The sequence below is a fragment of the Crinia signifera genome, chromosome 4 (genome assembly GCF_055691185.1).
Source record: "Crinia signifera chromosome 4, ASM5569118v1, whole genome shotgun sequence".
NCBI classification, from domain to species: domain Eukaryota; kingdom Metazoa; phylum Chordata; class Amphibia; order Anura; family Myobatrachidae; genus Crinia; species Crinia signifera.
Window position 1 is genome coordinate 183615017 of NC_139220.1, and position 12546 is coordinate 183627562.

At 41.0% G+C, this 12546-nt stretch overlaps 1 protein-coding gene across 3 annotated transcripts in view; it reads left to right on the forward strand.

The window, feature by feature from the left end:
* LOC146074719 (bombesin-like) overlaps nt 1–11638 on the forward strand; it is a 29118-nt gene extending 17480 nt beyond the window's left edge. The window contains exons 2-4 of one of the 3 annotated variants that reach the window (XM_083183140.1): nt 5556–5719; nt 9213–9259; nt 11408–11638. In XM_083183140.1, coding sequence (XP_083039266.1) covers nt 5556–5719; nt 9213–9259; nt 11408–11438 — 242 coding nt within the window. In that variant the 3' untranslated portion in view covers nt 11439–11638. Of the gene's footprint in view, nt 1–5555; nt 5720–9212; nt 9636–11407 lie in introns of those variants that run through there. The other 2 variants (XM_083183142.1, XM_083183141.1) reach the window with 2 other exon arrangements.
* The last annotated feature ends 908 nt before the right edge of the window (nt 11639–12546 follow it).

The window sequence follows — 12546 nt, forward strand, 5'->3', positions numbered from 1 at the left end:
AAATATTAATACAAATAAAACATAATGATTGAGTCTTACGTTGTCTGTACTCAAACGTCGTAGTAATATGATTATTTTAAGTTTTACAATGAAGAGAGAAAAGAAAAAGGAAAAAATAGAAGAGAACATTTATATGATAAGAGACCCAAAATAAATCTTGTATGTTAGCGACTCTATGGACTTTAAGTTTATACTGCCTTTACTCTGTGTTCTGATAGTATAACATTCTCCCATGCAGCTTGTGACCAGTAAGGACAAGAGGGAGAGGGCCCCCTTGTCTAAAGTGACCCGGGTATAAGTATAAAAAAGCATATATTTATGTTTGTTATAATTAGTGCTTAGATCCCATGCATGTGGAATTTTGGGTCAAACATAATTATAACAATATATTCTTGATCTAGGCCGGAGAACCCTGGTAAGTATGGTTTCCTTCCACAGGTACCCATATTGGGTTTCATCAGGACTATTGGAAGGAGACCTACCTACAGATGTAGCCCCTACCATCCTTGGCCGGGCTCGCCAGACCCTCCCACTGCTGGTGAGTGCTGGCGGACAGGGGCTACACTGTCTCGACGGGGACGCTGCGTGTCTCTGCCCGTCTCCGCTTCAGGGAGACGGGCAGGGTTAGGGGGGCGCTCGGGGCGGCGATGGCGGGGGAGGCGGCGGGGACCAGAGGCAGGCTCCATTGCCCAGGTGGTGCGCGAGCGTCTTGTGCGTGCCCCCTGGCGGGGCTGGCCTGATGGCGGGGCTGGCGTTACAAACGCCAGCCCTGCAAAGATGACACAAGCCCCATCTGTACGTTGTAAAGATAGGTAAGTATCTGTATGTGTGGGCTCTGGGTGTATAGTTCAGATAACAGTATGTCACTTAATCAACAATTCAAGTTGCACAAAGAAATTACCACTCAAGTGTTTGCGAATGAAATTCTGACTCTTCTTTTGCCCAATCAGAAATGAGAGTTAAAGGTAAAAGAACAGTACATGACATTCATTAGTTAGACAGCATCAATAATGCAAATATAAAAAGGAGAACCATACACTACACATCTGTGCCCAAGTGGCTAGTAACCTGTCATTACTCTGCTCCACAGAGATCATCATTGGCATCAGTGAGGAGGGGCTCTCATGGGACAAGTACAAAGCCATTCCAATGCCTTTCACAAACCAGTGTTTCTGATAAATCATACATGTGATAATGGTTCTCCCTGTAATCTCTATAGAATATTTCCCCATTGCCCATTACTGCAGAGGTGTAGCAATAGTTACAGTAGTTTCAAAAAAGCACTGTTCTACTTTAGTTGCTTTTTTCTTTACTTGCGCACAGTCCGGTGAGCCACAAGTTATCTTTATCAAATTTTCTATATTTTATGAACAATTACTAAATATTATGTAATAAGTAGACCATTACAAAAAGAGTCCCTGTGTTACTTATACAGAAAGAAGTCAGAGAAATGGTGATGATGAGTGGAGAGCAGGTCAAGGGTGCGCCCGCCCAAGCAGGAGGACAAGGATGTCCTTTCAGGGAGACCAAAAGATGATCTGATGGACATAGGTTTAGAGGCAGATGAGTCAGTGGAGACATGGAGACATCTGTAGGATTATTGACAGTACTTAAACAGAGGGGTTGTCATTGAGACTTGGAGACAAGACCGGGGGGGGGGGGGGGGGGGGGTTGGGGAAAGGACAGCTGCACGACAGCAAACATGAGTACAGTCACATGCGGCTACTTTTTTGGCTATTGGATTCCCAATGATTGATCAATCTATGAGTCAACACCATATGGTCAACATGCATTAGGTCAACAGGCACAGAAGGTCAACAGGTTGATCTTCAGTGCTAAAAATGATACAAGTACAAAATGTCAAGGTTTTATTTATTTTTTTGTTTAACTCCCATCATTTACCATCCATATGGACTTAAATTGGGAATAGTAACCAGTGCCAAGTGCAGTGGTAGCGGAGCAAGACACCTTGCCCAAATCGAGCCAGCAACTATACATATATTTTCACTAATTTGGCTTAGATATAGTTAAATATACAATATAGTTAAATACACAAAGTTACAAACACACACAATAAAAAATTGTGTCAACCATGTTGTGTCGGCATGTTGACCATATGGTGTCGACCTATTGACTGTCAACCTTTTTAATTGTCCGTCATATGATTGACATGCATTAGTTTGACAAATACAAAAGGTCATCAGGTCGATAGATGAAGGTCAACAGTGCTAAAAGTTGACAGGTTCAAAAGATCAACATGGTCAGCACATGTTTGTTTTTATTTTTTATATCCTCATTTACCATCCATGTTGACAAAAATTTGGAAAAGTTACCTGTGAGCGTCAGTAGCAGAATGAGGCACCTTGCCTGCGAGATCACATATTTCCACTGATATGGCTTATAGTTGAATAATAATAATAATAATTATAATATACAGAATGACAAAAAAAAATTGTTGACCATTGCCTTGCTAACCTTTTGATGCTCTTGACCATATCCTGTGGACCTACTGATTGTCCATCTTTTGATCCACACCCTGTTGGATATCCACAAATTCTTATTAGGGTGGTCTCCACTGACATATTTGCGAGCCTAGTAGAAATCATTCGATGGTCGCCGACCATCGAATGATTTCTCCCGCTCTGGGCACATGCGAAGGGATGTTTTCTTAACACCTCCCATCTCATGGTTGCGAGGGGATACGGCAAGGTCCGGTATTTGGCGGGGCGGCCTCTCTGGAACTCGGTAAGCTGTGAGATTCGCAACTTATCGAGTCAACCAGAATGAGGGCCTCTCTGCAAATTTGCAGTGCAGCATGGTTTTGCCCATTTGAGAAAGATTTTGCTTCTGCAATAAACTCTGAATCAAGTCCACCGTTTAATAGCTTTAGTGTTTCAGTTGTATATATTTGAATTGTACATATGAATTGTTTAATTATTTCAATGTCGAAGTGCAACAAAAAAAAAAAAGATGTTTGTGAGACTAGTTAGATGTGAGTGAGTCTCATTCTTTGAGGAGGAAAGGTTGTGATATCAATTTTAAGATGAGAGAACAGTGTAAGTAAAGAAGGATGATACTAATGGGTTTTCTGTAGAAACATAGAATTTGATGGCAGACAAAAACCATTTGGCCCATCTAGTCTGCCCCATTTACATGACCTTTGGAATTGACCTTTGGCATTGACTGTATGGACTGTATTTTGTGTTATACAGCTATTACAAAGCACAGATTACCACATACTATATTGCTGAAGTACAATATAAACATTGGTAATTATTACAAGGGGCCCAAAGAACAAAACAAAGTGCATTATACACATACATTGCAAAGATATAAAGGGGAAAATGCAATGAAACACAATGGGTGGCTATTTGGCGTAATGACACATCATTGCCAGGAACATAACAAGTTTTTCCTCACACCCCACAGAGATGCACAGTATAACTAGGGATGGTGTATACATTGTATATGGCAGCTATGTACACAGCTGAGCATCATACTGTTGGTGATATGGTCATTAGGTTGACCCTATGAAGGTCGACCAATGAAGATCAACATGGCTTAGCTTGACACCTGAAATAGGTCGACAGAGCTCAGGTCAACAGGGTTGGAAGGTCGACACAAGCATTGGGTTAACAATGGGAAGGTCGAAGTCAAAAGGTCAATATGAGTTTTTCACGTTTTTTTGAGCCAACATGTGCCATCAGCCGGTATTTTATACCCTACCATCCACTATGGCACAGCGGGAGAATAAAATACGGTACTTGTTTAGTTTCACGGCGACAGCGCGAGGACGCTGAAGCTATGAATATTGGCAGGTTGCCAAACTGCCTTAAGCCACGCTATCAGCATAGCGACTGTTTGAATTCTGGCAGCTTGCCAGGTGCTTAGTTGCTTAGTTTCAGGGCGGCAGCGTGTTCCGCCTTACTTCTGCCATGTATGTTATTAGCGTGCTACGCTGACTCCTCCAAGGCAGCCCAGCGCTGCTACTCCTAACCACCTGTGAAGGGAGCACCTCTCACACAGCGCTTGTGCCCGCATGATATCCTCTCTCCTGTGGAGAGGGGATCATGCGAGCGCCGGCGGAGAGGCTGTCCATCTGTGTGATATGTAGGAGCGCCTCAGACACTCAAGCAGCAATGCAATGATACCCTCCTGCCTCTGACCTCTGAGTAGCTATTGCTCAGATGTATGATGTGGCAGGTTTGAATGTGTCACTGAAACACCCCCACCATACCGAAGCATGGCAAGCGGCGGCATTACGCATCCTACCGACCTTTTCATACCCCCACCATGGAGTTGACTTTATATTGTGTGCTGAGCGCAGCGAGTCACCAAACCCAACGCGTGGAGAGAGCACGCGGATAACTTCACATGTATTCCGCGGGGCTCGCTGCGCTCGCCATGCTTCGGGCTCACTGCGCTCGCCACTCTATATAAGGTCAACTCCGCACTGACGTGGATGGTGGGGGTATGAGAAGGTCGGTAGGACGTGTGGATAGTGGGCGTATAAAATGGAGGTATTTGCCAGTATGTATCATGGAGCACTGGCAAATGCCTCCTTCATTGTGCATGATACGCAATTGCGTCCGCACCCGCTCTTTGGACAGGAGAGGCATGCACTGCTCAGACACAGGAGTCTCATTGCTGGAGCATCTGAGATGCTCCTACGTAACACAAAGATGGACAGCCTCTCCGCCGGCGCCCGCATGATCCCCTCTCCACAGGAGAGAGGATATCATGCGGGCGCCAGTGCTGTGTGAGAGGTGCTCCCTTCACAGGTGGTTAGGAGTAGCAGCGCTGGGCTGCCTTGGAGGAGTCAGCATAGCACGCTGATAACGTACATGACAGAAGTAAGGCGGAACACGCTGTCGCCCTGAAACTAAACAACTAAGCACCTGGCAAGCTGCCAGAATTCAAACAGTCGCTATGCTGATAGCGTGGCTGAAGGCAGTTTGGCAAGCTGCCAATATTCATAGCTTAAGCGTCTTCGCGCTGCCGCCGTGAAACTAAACAAGTGCCGTATTTTATTCTCCCGCCATGCCATAGTGGATGGTAGGGTATAAAATACCGGCTGTCGGCACATGTTGGCTGAAAAACACGTGAAACAAAACAAGTACCTAAAATACTGCACCAAGTGCAGCGAGGCACCGTGCCTGAAGCGGTACACTTAGACAGGGTCCATGTCGACTATGTCAACATTCAAAAACTGTGAAAAACTGATGTCGGCCTTTTGACTGTCAACCTTCCCATTGTTGACCTATTGCTTGTGTTGACCTTCTGACCCTGTCGACCTTAGTCATGTCGCCCTATTTCAGGTGTCGACCAAAGCCATGTCGAACATTCAGTGGTCGACCTAATGCATGTCGACCTTATGACCCACCTACCGCCAGCTCTGCCACAACACTGCCCGCTGTGTGAGCGATATCAACAATTTCAAATGATCTCCCGGGCAAACCATATACATACAGTGCATACACACTGTACAATACCGTTTACCAAATATGTTATTTAAAGGTTTTAGACATTGACTATCACATCTCTCATCTCGGCAGGACACTTCATGGGGAAGAAGAGCCTTCAGGACACATACAGGCTGAGTGAACAAGACCTACAGGAATCAGCCATCTTTCCTCCACGCACCATGGAAAGTGTGAGAGCCACCCTGCTACAGGAGCAGCGCAGAGCATTGTCACCCAACCAACTGCAGGGTGCACAGGTATATAGGGCAGGCTAATATGTGCTTATACAGTATACTGCAATAGACATGTTCTAAAGTGTTTATCACACCAGTGAATATGGGTAAGTTCCCATGTATATTAGGCAATGTCAATTATTAATGTTATTGGGTACCCAAACCACTAAATAAATGATGACATAACAAAATCTCATTGTTTTATGAGACTGGACTTAGCGACTCTTATCACAGCCAGAAACAACCTTCTTATTTATATCTAACGATAAAGGGGACATCCCATGTGTTTTCAGATAATCTCCTGCAAGATTCGCTGCTTGGGTCTTCTATAAAGAGGCAGAAGAGAAATTCTGCCTTAATATCAGTTAATTTAAATAATAAAAAAATTGGCACTACAATAAAACCAAACGTTTATAGAATATGCATCTGCCATGCAGATATTTGACTAAAAACTGAAGTTAATTATTATATAAAAATATCCTATGGGTGAAATTAAATAGGATGAGAGATTCGGAAAGTGAGTGTAAATGATTGCCGCTTTAAAAAAACTGGAAATTTCTTACCAAATCTCTCACTTTCCAAATCTCTCATCCTATTATATTTCACCAAAATATCCACCGATTCACGAGTCCATGTCATCTTACTAAATGTTGCCTGTGCATTTTTACCATCTTCTTTTACCTAAATTCACATAAAGAGAGATGGAAGTGGGTTTTTTGGCCATAAAATCGGACTTTGAAATGCAGGGAAAAAAATAAAAACCTTTATAAAACTATTTTAAATTATTATTAAATAAAATAATTTCAGGATATTTTAAATGAAAATATACTTTTATTATTTTTAATTATAAGTATTTTATTCTTAATTTAATCATAAACATAATTAATTTGTATAATGACTAATTCCTTATAAGAATAAAAATGGTTAGCTAGAGGACTCCTAATGAATTCCTATAGAAGCCTGCATTCTGCCCACTTCCTAGTGGCATGTATGCTATAACTACGGCAGACAGGCATGTTACAGATAAACAATAATGTATTCCTTGTGCATGATTCATTACTCCCAACTTATTGCATGACTTTAAATGAAATTAGACATCCAATTGTTGCATTCTTCTTAACTACGTTTGTGATTATTCATGAGATTCTTCACCTTCTCCTGAGGTGTTTGCAACAGGTCATGCATTTACACATTTAGGGCAGAAAGCAGGCTTTAGGGGTTTCTTATTTTTTATTCTTTTAGAAGCTAGCGATTCCTCAATGCATAATTTACCAAATACTAAGCTATTTGCCTTGCCAAATGCTATGCCCCATTCAGTTGTAGTATGAGAGGATTATCACAACTATATAAGGGGTTCAGAGCCCTAAATGCATTTCTACTGAATAGCGAGGTCTGCAAGTCGACTTGCTCTTACCACCACAAAAAGCAGGCAACACCTAGAACACATGCAGTGGCTTAAATGTCTTCTTTAAGTACTGTAGGTTTCTTTTTGTTGTGATAAATGTCACTAAAGAGTTGCTGTATCAAGCAGTAAATACATGGACCAGTGGAGACATTGGGCCTTATTTTGTTTGGTATGGTGGGACCGTATACGGGCGGATCGGTTTTTTTTTTATCTGCGCATGTGTATCTTTCGCAATGTGCATGTGCGGCGACCTCACACCGCTCATGGACGGGTCTCTCCTTGTGAAAAAACCTGTCAGCAAGAGCACGGTCATTGTAGGCGGCATGTGGGCGTTTTTATGGGAGCAGCCGGAATTATGAGGAAAACTGGACGTAAACATGGGCATACACGGGGTGTGCACACAAAATGCACGGTGCCACAACCGCCTCAATCGGCGAACGCACCGTGCATTTTGGCCCAAAAACGCCTGGGTCTGCTACTTAACGCTGATTACTAGTCAAACACATACACCTGAATGTAATAAGCAATGCTGCAGGCTATTAAGTGAAAACCATTATTTCACTATCTGCAAGCCACACACAGCCCTCAAACACATTGGAACCTTATCTTTCTACACTTCTCAACATGTAAAGGTTGGTTTAATTTTAGGTAATATTCATTCTAATACCTGGTTATATATGTCCAGGTAGTTATTTTATAACCATCTACACCCTTTCAGAAAGTGTTGTTTTCTACTTTAAAAAGCAGGACAGTAAATTCACAGGAGTCGACATGTGTCAACTTTTTAACTGTAACACAAACATACCAGTTTTTTATTATGAAAAAGACACATAAACCACGTCTAAGAGCAACAATGATGTTTTTGGACACAATTTCTACTTGCAATGGTGGAGCAATGTCCTAAGGCCACTATTTTGCACACAATCTGTATATTTTTTGCCCAACAACATACATTATGCACTTTCATATCTGCTATGAATTTTATGTAGCCCACTCTGTATGTAAGATGCCACCAAGCACATTATTGCAATCACATATCTCTAACAAAGGATCCCAACATCTGCCTATCACACTCTAATGTCTTATTTTGAACAATATTAGAACATGTTTGCATGTGGCGTACGCTCAGATATACGAAAAGTGTAGATGAAAAAACGGACGAGATCCACCCATGCACTGTGACGTACACTCTAATGTACGCCAGGTATCGGTGGCTAAGAGGGAGATCTGTCCGTACACGGTGGCGTACGCTCAAGTGAACGCCACTCCCCATTGTCGGTTTTTGAGACCGTCCATGTGCGGCTGTTCTGTGGGCAGACTTACGCTCACCGTGAGCGTATGGAAAGCGCACGGTGTGACGGACCGTACGTACGTTTCGCCATACCAAACAGAATAACCCCCATTGTCTACAGTAACCAAGAAGTTTCTACCTATAACTTTGCAGAATGTACTTGATAAATGCTTCCACAAAGCTGATTGGTTGCTAGAAGAAACTTCTCCACTGGTCCACTTCTCCACTCCACTGATTTACTATTTTTCATAATGCTATCATCATAATCATAATATATTACGTTATTTATTCATATTTTATACTTCTAGGGGTACATTTACAAAAGTACAGGTTTATAAGTGGAGATGTATCCCAATTACTTCTAGAAGGTGCTAGATAAATGAAAAGTCGAATTTGATTGGTTACTATTGTTACTACTTTCTACCCTCACTTTAATAACTGAGGGGTAGATTTATTACACTCGGTGAAGTGATAAAATGTCTGGTTTTTATCACCGGCCAATCAGCTCCTACCTGTCATTTTTCAAACCAAGCCTGTAACTTCACAGGCAGGAGCTGATTGGCCGGTGATAAAAAACAGACATTTTATCACTTCACCGAGCTTAATAAATCTGCCCCTATACCCCTTAAAGTACTAATGAATAACTATATTAACTATTTTTATTATGTAAAATAAGAAAAATCCTCAATAAGCTTCACCAGCCAGGAGCTAAAGTTTTGTGGAACATAATTATAACAGGTCAAGAGTCATATTAAACATTTTTAATGAAAGGTTTTCACATTAAGTTATCTTACCAAAATTGTTTTCTTCTTATTTTACAGCGGATACTTAGGAAAATTCTGGATCAGTATTCTAATATGTCTCAGAAGTAAAGAAGATATTTATTTCCCTGTACATACAATATATTGTATATATACATATTTGTGCCTGAGATATTGAACTTGTTTCAGACATTCCAAAGGCTATTGTTTACAAATAAACAGAAAATCTTAATGAAAATAAGACTGCTTTCATTCAAAATTGTGAAGTAGTTCATTTCATGATGTTGAAGTAGTAATTCTCAACTTAAGACTGTATGAAATTATTTTATGCCATTTTACACAGTGTTTTAAGCAAATATATGAATAAAATGCATTATTTGTACACAAAGTATAACATTACTCTCTGTATTAATGCAATCTATAATTATCTAATACACATTCAAAAGTCACCAGAGATAAAAATAAAAATTGAGCATTTCCTAATTGAAGTTTGCGATGTTTATCTGAACACTGTGCTTGATTTGTACGGTGCTAGCTGCTGCACTTGCCATAAGACCAACTTGGCCAAGTTGAACGATTTAAATTGTGGTTGTAGTGCAGAACCTGTGTTCTAGAGAGCCACCTCTCTGTAGCAGCTGTTTGCAGTGTCCTAGTTCTTTTTCTGGTCCATTGTCAGTAGCGCACGCAGGGGGGGTTTCTGAGTACCCAGAAACCCCCCAGGAGTCTAAGGGTCCTAGGCTGAAAGCTGAGGGTCCCCTCTTTCCATGGGTAAAATAATTTTAAAAATTGGTCCTTGGGAACCAGAGATATCTGACTTCAAAGCAGTGGTCCCCATCCAAGCCTGTTAATTGCTCTTCCCAGTCAGATATTTCAGGTTCTGTCTGACTTAGAGTTTTTCTGAGGGTATATTCCAAAAGCTGGGATTCTCCCCCTTTGAAGGACACTAGTAGCTTGTCTCTACTGTGCCCAAAACCAGAGATATCAGCCTTCCAGCAGCTGGTTACTGCTCCAGCTCCACACACCTGGTATGTAGTTTTATATACTCGTTGGCAGATTGCTCTGCCTCCTGAACTCTGATCCCCTAGTCCCCAATACCATTTGGTAGGTGGGATTCTCTAGTTTTTAATTCCATTAAAATCTAAGAAATCTATTTCTGGGAACTGGAGATATTTGTAGTCAAGCAAGCTGTCCTCCCACCAGAAAATTATGAATAATAAGCCCACTCCACTATACACCCCTCCTCTGCATATTAAACATCCTCTACCACCCTGGAAGTTATGTGTATATATATATTTATTATTATTATTATTATTTATATACATTTGGTCTATCTATAATACTTTAACTGACCCGGCATATACTGGGTCACCTAAGTGTCCATCTCCGTGCTTTGCTCCGCCCCTCTGGAAACCCCCTTCTGAAAATCCTGCATTTGCCACTGATTGTAGTGTCTTTTTTTTCTTTTTTAAATATGTTTATTAGGGTTCACAAAAACACTGAGACAGTAAAGCATTGTACAGAAAAAAAAGCCTTGTAAATAGTAATAATAATTTCCAGTGTAAAAGAAATAATGATCAACAAAACAGAAATATACATGGATACAAATATCAGTATCTGTACAAATTTTTATATCGGATATAAATAGTCTAAATAATCTTGTAGTAACTTTCAACCAACAAGAGCTCTGCATATCAATATATCAGGAACCCATTTTCTTATTTTAGTAAAGGGATGCTTTTTAAGTAAGACAAGAAGAACAGATAAGGAGAGGGGGAGGTAGGGGCGGTGAGGCAACAGTACAGCAATCATACAGAATGTTTATTATAAATTGTTTTGACATTTCATGTTGTTGGGTTTAGCGGGCTACTTGGTGCTTCGAATACTTTGTAGATATTGTCTTTCTGGGAGGCTGTCTACTATCGATAAACAGGCCCCATATTTTATAAAAATAAGATGTAGAAACGTTGGCATTTTTAAGAGTGTCATACCTGTCATAATACATGTATTTTAACAATAAAGTTTTGACTTCCATCACTGTGGGGAGGTGTGGCTTTATCCAAGCGTTTAGGATGACTTTATTTGCCACAGTAACCACAATTGTCAGGATTGGGATAAGGTGAGGATAAGAGGGAGGTATGTTCCAGGAGTCAAAGTGAGCAAACAATAGCGGTAGAGGGTCAAGAAATACATGCATATGAAAATTGCATTTTATAAAGTACAGTAATTTATACCAAAACCTTTTTATATGCCTGCAGGACCAGAAGTTATGGAAGAAAGTGGCAGTAGGGAGCCGGCATTTGGGGCAAGCTCCCGTCTCTTCCTGAACGAAATAAGATCTCTGATGTTGGGAGATATAGGCTCTATGAACTGATTTGACATGGACCTCTTGTAATATAGATGATCTCAAGATTTTTATGGATTTATCATAATATTTAAAAATAATGTTATTTTCTGACAATAAAGGAATATCCTGTGACCATCTTAAAGTTGTAGAGGTCCAATGTTGTTCTTTTGGTAATGAATATAGGTCTTCATATAATAGTTTGGTTTTAAATTTGCCTGAATCAAACTTAGCAACTGCCAACATCATTCTCGTCACTGGTGGCGAGTGAGGGTCCATCTTCGTCAGGGAGCGAACATAATGATAAAGTTGGTGGAGTGAGAACATAGAATTCAAAGGTAAACCTAGATTGCTTTGGAGGTCTGGGATTGGATAGAGATTGCCTTTTGGGTTGAAAACTTGGGATATGTTCCGTAACCCTTTGTGGTGAAGTCTGTTGAATATGGAGCAGTCTACACTAGGCGGAAACATAGGATTACCCCATACCGGTAGTCAGGGGGAGATTTGAGGGTCGGAACCCAAAGCGTTAGAGACAGACCACCAAGCCGAATGGATGTCAGCAAACAATCTATTTTGCAGAATTTGAGGCGGGATCAGGGATTTGGGGGTATGTAAAATGGCGCCTGGGGAGTAAGGATTAAGCAGCACGCTATTGATAAAATAGTCTGAATAATTGTTATTCTCTAGCAGCCAACCTATAGCAAAGCGGCATAGTAGAGCTTTGGAATATTGAGTCAGGTTGGGGATATTAAGGCCTCCCAGTGCCTTTGGGAGACATAATTTGTATATCGAGATTTGGGCCTTTTTCCCATTCCATAGAAATTTGTTTATGCAGGAATGGAGTTGCTGTGCATCACGGGTGGATATTTTAATTGGGAGCATTTGCATTATGTAAAAGAGTCTAGGGAGAACCATTGATTTAATCACCTCCACTCTTCCCAATAGGGACAAAGGTAAGTCCATCCATGTGTCCATCAATTTAGATATTAACCTGATGAGGGCATCAAAGTTAACAGCATATAGCTTGTTTATATGTGAGGGGATTTGGACCCC